This window comes from Gymnoscopelus microlampas (genome assembly GCF_963454915.1).
Source record: "Gymnoscopelus microlampas genome assembly, chromosome: 2".
In the NCBI taxonomy this organism is placed as follows: Eukaryota; Metazoa; Chordata; class Actinopteri; order Myctophiformes; family Myctophidae; genus Gymnoscopelus; species Gymnoscopelus microlampas.
In genome coordinates, this window is record NC_139939.1 from 60529378 (window position 1) to 60538774 (window position 9397).

Here is a 9397-nt window from a genome sequence, read left to right on the forward strand (position 1 = left end):
TATGGAGAAAATGGCCACCGATAAAATGCTTTTTATTGAACAATACGGATGATGGGTACTTTTGAGAGCCCGTACATAAATGTAACATCCGTGGCCATGGGATAAACACTATTTGAAATATGAATGTTTCTGTAGATGTATACGGGCTCAGGGGCGTCACTACCGTGACGCAGACAACGCGGTTGCGTTGGGGCCCATGACGTTTGGGGCCCCTCCCCACCCAGAAAAAAATAAAAGTGATATATTTTTTAAAAAAAAAGAAAATTGAATTAAAAAATAAACCTGGTTGGGCCCTTAACATTGTAAGTGTTAAATAGTTGTTACAAAACCGTTGTTTATGTACCCGAAATCCATCACAAACCCGCGGAAAAAGTATCAGAAACCACTAATAACCGCAAAATGCGCATGCACGCGCGTGCATGCGCGTTCATGAGGGCCCGCTGTGACCACCTCGCGTCGGGGCCTACTATTGCCTCGTTACGCGACTGTACGGGCTGTAAATAGAGAACTCGCAAACACCAGGTTGAAGTTCATCAATGATGGTCGAGACAGACAACCGTCGTGTGTCCATGGCTATTACTCCCTCTAACATTTGCTGTGTTTTTAGTTTATTGAAATCATGTCATGCACATTTTTCCAGTGCATAGCCTACTGCAGGCCTTGTTGACTAGATTTAGAAGAGATTTTGAAGCTCTTGTGCTGAAATGATCGATTATTTTTTACTGCCATGGATACGTTTTTGAGTCAATTGGTACTTGGTCCACATGGCCATTGACGCGTTAGATGTGTTTGAAAAAATACAAACACAGAACCACAGATAACGCAATCCCAAGATGTACTGCTCCATTCACTTATTACTTAAAAATGCTGCTCCTGTGTACTTTTTTTTTTTACTATGTATTTTTGGTCGAGACATGCTATTTTCAAAGGCGGACAACAAATGTCAACGAGGTCGCAATGACCTCGTTGACATTTGTGAAACCACACAGAGAAACCCTCAGTGATTAGCAACCATCAGGGGATCAATCATACTGGAGATAAATATTCTGTGACTACTTCAAAAAGTTATAAAACACAAAAATCGCTGGCAGTGGGTGAGTTTATTAATGTATATACTGGCAGTTAAAGAGTTAACAAGGTCATGTTTTTTGCAATGCCCCCCGCACCCACCCTCACTAACCCTCACCTCAGTAAAACAACGCCTAAACCTAACCTCAAGAAACACTATGCGTAAACCTAAGAATGCCAAATCATGATCACCTCAACACATTGTCAGGGACAGTGATCGAGAAAAAAAATCTCGCCTGCCCTAAATGTAATTTCTGGGTACTCAAGTACTATACTTGAGTATAATTTTAATGTATTTTTACTTTACTGGAGTATTTCCAATTTGCAATACTTTTACTTCTACTCCACTACATCTCAGAGGCAAATATTATACTTTTACTCCACTACAATTATTTGAAAACTTTAGTTACTAGTTGCTTTGTAAATTTTAATTATTATGACAAAATATACATTAACCACTTCAGCCCTATTTAAACTTTGGCTATTTGAAAATAGCAGATCTACAAGCTCACAAGCGATGCGACGCGTTGTGAGCTTGTAGATCTGCTATTTTCAAAATATTTTAATACATTTGATTTTATACATAATGATACCTTGTAAAACAGGACATTCTGCATAATGAGTTCTTATGGTACTTTAAGTATATTTTGATGCCAATACTTTTTTGTACTATTTTGAATTCCGGACTTTTACTTGTAATTTATTTTACTAGTATTTCTACATTGTGGTATTGATACTTTTACTTAAGTAAAACATTTGAGTACTTTTTCCACCACCGATGTTGGCTAAAGTTGCCTACAGAAGGAACTGTTAGGCCTACTGTACAGTACATGTATTGTCTCAATTAAACTGTCTGCCATCAGAAATATAATTGTCTTAATGGATGATATTTAAAATGTTCAAATATTAATATGGCACTGGCTCTTCTCTTGTTGCACAAATGTAACGTGGTCTACTCAGCACTGAAATGTTTGCAAATGTACGCTATTTATGACAAAATATATGATATATTTTTGACAAAATATAATATATTTAAAAACAAGAAAAACTGTTTGTTACGTTTACATTTTTATAATTTAAAATTATTTGTGTGATTTCTACCTCAGATTAAAAGACAAACTTTGTATGTTTATGTTTTTATTTGTGCAACCCATTAAGGCCATGGACCCCCATCAGATTTTTTTTGTGCCAGGGACCCCCAGAAGAGCATATTTGTCTTAAAAATTCAAAAGTATAAAAAATATTCAAATACTGCACAAAAATAGCAGATGTACAAGCTCGCATCACGGGTGAACTGGTTTTAGAGTATTTGGTATTGTACAGTATGGTCAAGTTGGACAATATAGCTCTGTTTTCATCATGTGTATCATGGATGAAAATGTAGTACATTGCATGTCTTATGTTAGGGAAGAAGTTAATAATAACAATAACATCAGATGATACATTTCTCATGTGAAATTGCTGTAACATAACTGTAAAGGTGTTTTTGGGGTCTTTTTTGGAAAAAAAAAAGACCCCAAAAACACCCCAAAATTTCAGATCGTTCTTTGAGCTTGTAGATCTGCTATTTTGGAAAAAGCTTGACACTCTTCCAAAGAGTGTCAAGAGTGTGCGTAGAGGGGGCGGCAGTGGCTCCGGGTAGAGCGGCCAGATGGCAACTGTGAGGTTCCCAGTTCGATCCCGCGGGCTCCCCCCCAGAGTTAGTGTAGAAGTGTCCTTGAGCAAGACACTGAACCCCTAATTGCTCCTGATGAGCAGGTTGGTGCCTTGCATGGTTTCCTCCTCCATATGTGTCTTAATGTGTGAAATTTTGATGCCAATCATTTTGTGAGATACCAAGTCAAACTGAATTTGTACTTTTTATTGTATTTTTTTTGTTGCTTTAAAGCGAACCAACATTGTTTCATTGGGAACAATATTTTCTAGTTATCCTTTATTTTACTCAAGGCTCCAGAACATGGAGGGATGCTTTTCAGTAAAAGTGGTGGTATTAGGGCATGTGTGTTTGTATGTGCCTCGACGGAGCAGGGCGGTAGAGTATCTGCACGCCGGTTGTGGTAGGCCCAATGTCAGGGCTGAATTTATGTCCCAGTCCAGCCCTGGTCAAGAGTATTGTCACTGCGGGTGCTGCAGGTAACATGCTGGTGGAGTTTAGGAAAAACTGTTTTTAGATACTTTCCGTTGAAGTCACCTAAGCATAATATGATTGCACCTCCCTCCTCTCACTCAGATCAGCTATACAGGGAAGCTGCCAGAACCTTCCCTAAAGCATCCAGGACAACGCTTCGTCATAGACTCTTCTCCCTTCTGAATCCCAAACTGCACTCATGTGTATATTGTTCCCCAGTCAGTCCTTGTCGGTTCATTGTTTGTGTTGTATCGTTTGTCTGTATATTCATCTGTATTAAAAACCCAATCATGGGTTTTGAACACTATTCTGCCTGGCTGTCTGCATTTGGGTCCTCACCACACCACCAGACCGTATCTCTATGCATTTGATGTATCGTGTTTACCTTGGTTACTGTAAATCACTCTGGATTATGAGCGTCTGCTAAATGCCTACATTATCCTACTATCGTACTATAATTCTAGTAACCTCACGGTGGTAACATGCCTACGCCATTCTCCGTGCAGATAGATATATATATATATATATATATATATATATATATATATATATATATATATATATATATATATATATATATATATATATATATATATGTATATATATATATATATATATGTATATATATATATCGGGTTGTTTGCGAATGCAGCCCAAAGCTGGTGGTAAACTCCATCTAAGGCTAAATACCGGCATGAGACCGATAGCGGACAAGTACCGTGAGGGAAAGTTGAAAAGAACTTTGAAGAGAATATTTGCTACTACCACCAAGATCTGCATATATATATATATATATATATATATATATATATATATATATATATATATATATATATATATATATATATATATATATATATAGGGGGGAGGGGGGGGGGCGCCACGACGGGACGCGCGCGGGGGAGAAACCGCGCGACAGGACGTGCATTAACCCCGACTTTGCTACTACTTTCGTATGCGCCCTTCACCGGGTATGGTCTAGTAAATTATAATTGTAGATACAGATGTTCAGCGGTTAGCTGGGATTGTTTTAATTGTTTGTTGACAAACTTGCCCCCATGAAGGATATTAGGATTCTATTAGGTATCTGACGCTCATTATAAGACAGTTTCCATCTACTCACTCTGTGTCTCATTGGAGAGCTGTGGACAGTTCAGAAACCTACACACCAATGACATCATTGATGATTACAAGCTAATAGAAAACACAGCCTTTCTATTCCTGGAACAAAAGGAAAAAGAAACAGACATGTTTCTGAACTGTCCACAGCCCTCCTCTGAGACACAGAGTGAGTTGACGCCATCTTATGTTCATTAGTGAGGACCAATTAAATAATATGGATGAAAATGGGTGAAGTCATCCTTTAAGGCCAGAACCAAACTCAGATGATGAACAGCATTCAGGGAATTAAAAAAACAAAACAGAAAAGAGGTTAACCACATGATAAAGAACACATCAAAGTGGTTTTGTCATATAGAAGGAGTCCAGGCTGATGCTTTAACTTTTAATAAAGTGTTCAACTGAACAAACAGCTCAAAGTCCTCAGTACTTCCAGAGCTACATGTCACAACTTTATGTTTTGTTTTATATAAAGTCATCACTCTTTCAATAACCCATATAACAAACTGTTTGCTGTTTGAATTCTAATCTGGTTTCAGAAAATCTCATTCTACAGATACAGTACCTGTCTGCTCTATCTAACAGAACAGAGATAATGTCTCTCTGCATTTAAACCACATTATGTAACATGTAGACAGGGACTGTACATTTGATGAATGGTTTTAGTTGCATTCATTTCCTTTGATGAGGAAGAAGGTTCCCATGGCAACCCCCAGCAGAGCGATGGTCAGCCCCACCCCACAGAACACATCTGGACCCACACTGGACTGGTCCATCTGGTCCACATCTGGAGACACACACACACACACACACACACACACACACACACACACACACACACACACACACACACACACACACACACACACACACACACACACTAATATAATATAATGGAGGATGATTGCCCTCTATGCACTCAGAAAAAAGTTGATTTATGGACAGTGTTTATTTGCAAACAGCGTTTATCTATGGACAGTGTTTATCAGGACAGTGTTTATTTGTAAATACTGTTTATTTGTAAACACAGTTTATTTGTAAACACTGTTTATTTACATTTTTTATTTGTAAACACAGTTTATTTACAGTGTTTATTTGTAAACACAGTTTATTTACAGTATTTATTTGTAAACAGTGTGTATTTACAGTGTTTATTTGTAAACAGTGTTTATTTACAGTGTTTATCAGGACAGTGCTCTTACCCCACATCCTGGTCTCAGGTCCAGTCAGTGATTGGTGGGTGACGGTACAGCTGTAGATGTCTCCCTGCTCTGGTGTGAACTTCACACTGGAGAACTGGCTGAAGGTCACGTCTTTACGGTTGAAGAGCGGGACGCTGGCTGTGATGTCAGAGGTCAGGTTGAGGGTGTTTCTGGTCCATGTGATGGTCACTGGTGCAGGATAGAAACCAGTCACATGACAGATGAGAGTGTTGTCCACTCCCAGTGCAACATGGTCTCTGGGGTAGATGATGAGGCGAGGTTCTTCTGTAGACACATAAAATACACAAAGACACAGAGACATTATATATACTGTATATCATCCAGCAGACCCAGGGTCAGCCTCACATCACAGAACAGAGTAAGACCGATGATCCACAGCTGAACAATATATACCTAAACCTAAACTCATTATTATCTGCCCAATTTAGTAGTTTTTTTTGCCAATTGTTTCCTCCCCACACCCTAGCAGTACGTACAGTGATATGACCCTCCTCCCCGCCTGGCTCCCCTCCCCCGCATACGGGCCAGTTGTGTTCATATAGACGCTTGACAAAGCCGGATGCACCACGGTGGATTTGAACCCACAATCTCTGCGGTGGTTGGCAGCTACTTTACCACTGCGCCACCCAAGCACCCTCATTAATTCAGCTCTTTTCGGGACTGAGGCAGACCAAAGCAATCGATCGCAAACTCACCAAAACACACTAGCTGATCACATAATGATAGACTGTACTGCTGTAAAGCAATATAATCATGTAACTGTTTTAAACAGACCCACAATGATACACAACATAAAGAAATGACCCAAACATAGCTGATGGCCAAATAAATATATTAAACAAAATACGTATAACCAAAATAGCTTAGAGGAACGTTTTTGAATGATTCAATGCAATTTCAGTCTACTACATACACACATACACAAGCATGTACTCATGAATGTACACACGTGTGTATACACACACACACACACACACACACACACACACACACACACACACACACACACACGTGTGTTTAGAAAACATTTCAACATAAAAACATACATTTGTAATATAATTGATACGTAAATGTTTTCATTTATGTCAAATAGTGTATGTTCAACAGTTGTGTTGTGTGAATACAATAGTTGTTGTTGTGTTAATATTTATAGTTAATATTTCTGTACCTAGTTTCACTGGTGGGTTCTTGTAGGCAGAGAGAGAAGTCTTCAGGTTGACTTTGCAGAACTCCCGCCGAGCCAAATCATCATTCAAATCTCCTGCGTAGGTGATTGGATCAATGAACACAGGCTGAGGATACACCTTCTTCCCTTTGTTGTAGTCAGCATACATCTTCACTTCACCATCCACTCCATACATGTACTCTGCATCTGTGTTTTTATCTGGGTCTGAACAGCCAGTGACACTAATATCCTCATGGAAGACTGGAAAGCACATATTACATTAAATACAACGTATAAAAACATAAAGTGACTGAGTCATCACACCATCACGTTAACCCATTCAAACCGGGAACGCATCTGTGTCATTTTTAGATTTCTTTGGGCTATTGAAAAATAGCAGATCTACAAGCTCATAGCGCGGCACCGAGTGCCGCGCTATGAGCTTGTAGATCTGCTATTTTTGGAAAAAACGTCGACAATGTGTGCAAAATCTATATATTTTTAAAGCGAACATTTGTAACTCAAATCTTTGCTTCTGGGGGATTCTACTAATGTCTTCTTAATAACAGTTTTTAAAAAAACAACATTATTTGGACGTGGACCCCCATCTCAAAATATGTTGTTCCAGGGACCCCCAGAAGTTGTATCAGAGTTAAACATGTTCGCTCTAAAAATATATATATTCGAAGATTTGCACACATTTTCCACTATTTCTCCAAAAAATAGCAGATCTACAAGCTCATATAGCGTGGCGTGGCTATGAGCTTGTAGATCTGCTATTTTTGAATAGCCAAATAAATCTTCAAAATGACACAGATGCTTTCCTGGTCTTAATGGGTTAAACTATCGGGTTTGGTTGTAAAGTTGAATAAATCATGAATTAAAGGTTGAATATTATAATTATCTTTCTGTGAAACATTGTAACCACACTGAATCATATGGAAGCCAAACTGTAATGATGTTTATTTATTGATTTATATATAATCACACTACATATATAAATATAAACATATATCGTCACCTTGCTAAACTAATGGCCTTAGTCATTTTTTGAGGAAAATTATATTTTTGCCTATAAGTCAGCTCCTCATGACACTGACCACCTCTGGTAAAATAACCATCTCCTAATTGAAAAGGATCATGCTGTTCACTCACCTTTTAGTATAATGGCCTAACTCCCTATAGGGACTTAGGACAAAACAGGCTCTTTTTTTTGCCTAAGTCACATGGTTTTGTGACTTCGGCCAAAACACTGGCCTAAGTCTGGAGAAAATCCTCAAATTGTTTGGCCTAAGTCCCGTTTAATCCTATTTAAACCTATTTAAGCCTATTTAAATATCTTCTGTGACATAACTGACAGTGTTATTTTTATGTTAATTGTCATAATTTGTTATAAACGTTTTGGGTGAAATGATTAAGAAATATCCTATAGTTTTGTTTTGGATCAATTAAAAAATGTTCTGAAAAGCTTTTAGAAACATTATTCAGGCCATTAGTTTAGTAAGGTGGTGATTTTTTATAATAATATGAATATAAAAGTACATCGTTGTTGTCGGGCAGAAAAACCTCTTATCTCTTTTTATGTTTATTTGTAAACTAATGCCTTACTTCATCATACTACAGTGTGACACAACAATAGCAAACAATTGCAGATCTACAAGATCAAAACGCATCGTGATGCGAACACTTTTTAGCTTGTAGATCTGAAAAAAAAAATGGTTGCCATTTTTTTATTTGAATCCTGAAAAGTAAGTAAGTTTTGGACATTTAAAGGTTTCCAGCCAACAGAGACCATATGTTATATAATAACATAAATGTGATGTATTTACAGCCTGTGATTATAACAGTAGATATATGTATAAACATATTGTAATAATAGTATAAATATATTAATACTTACATTGCATTGCTCTGACACAAAGTACAGAGGAGAGGATGAGGAGGGTGGCTGGAATCTTCATCATCACTGATCAAAACTGAACTGAATTTAACTTGATTTAATTTAACAGATGAGATTAATAACAATAACAATAATAATAATAATCAGGTGTTTCTACCTCGACTGACGATCTGGAGTCTGACAGAGAAGGGAGGAGGGTGTGTTATGTAGTTTAGAAGAATCAGCCAATCAGATTAAAGATACGGTGTTACATCATCTGTCTCCAGGAAGACGACATTCTATATTTTTGAATAAAATCATAGTTAAAGTTGGTTTTATGTAATTTAGCGAATAAAAGTTTATTTTGTCCAACCTGTATGGTAGAATATGTTAATACAATATAACTTATGGTTGTATTTGGTCTCTCTGCTCTTCTATTGAGACATGTAGATCCTGTGTCTAGGTGAGACATGACCTTTGACACCATCCTGTTTCTGATTTGACAAATGTTTTGACCTGAAGGTCACAATAAAATGTCTCCCCTGAGCAAGCAGGCTGGCTCTATTAGCTCAGTGGTAACTATAGAAAAGTGTGCTCCTCGGAGCACAAGGTCTCCGCCAGGCCAGGTTGCCTACCCAGGGCCTGTAAACTTTGGTCATAGCCACTTAGAGTGGCTGAAAAATCTAACTCATACATCTTGATCACATGACCCCAGAGATAATGTGTAGCGGTTTGTGTGAGTTTTGGACAAAATCTGTGGGACTCGTAGCAAAACGTGTGTTTTGAAGAAAACGCTAAAAATTGTACAAACTACG

The 9397-nt window shown here is 37.9% G+C and overlaps 1 protein-coding gene across 1 annotated transcript; it reads right to left on the bottom strand.

The window, feature by feature from the left end:
* Positions 1 to 4692: 4692 nt before the first annotated feature.
* Positions 4693 to 8781, bottom strand: LOC311057086 (H-2 class II histocompatibility antigen, A-U alpha chain-like). Its single transcript, XM_084074007.1, has 4 exons — positions 8604 to 8781; positions 6707 to 6964; positions 5518 to 5802; positions 4693 to 5102 (listed from the first exon to the last, which is right to left on the bottom strand). The coding sequence occupies exons 1-4, from the start codon at positions 8665 to 8667 to the stop codon at positions 4978 to 4980; spliced, it is 732 nt and encodes a 243-aa protein (XP_083930133.1). The 5' UTR covers positions 8668 to 8781; the 3' UTR covers positions 4693 to 4977.
* Between the last annotated feature and the right edge of the window lie 616 nt (positions 8782 to 9397).

Bases quoted from the DNA above. Each gene is read 5' to 3' on its own strand.
- LOC311057086 (XM_084074007.1), bottom strand. From the start codon at position 8,667: ATGATGAAGATTCCAGCCACCCTCCTCATCCTCTCCTCTGTACTTTGT. The intron at 6,965-8,603 runs GTAAGTATTAAT...TGTGCTTTCCAG, and splicing joins TTGTGTCAGAGCAATGCAAT to TCTTCCATGAGGATATTAGT. The intron at 5,103-5,517 runs GTAAGAGCACTG...GTGTGTCTCCAG, and splicing joins ACCTGAGACCAGGATGTGGG to ATGTGGACCAGATGGACCAG.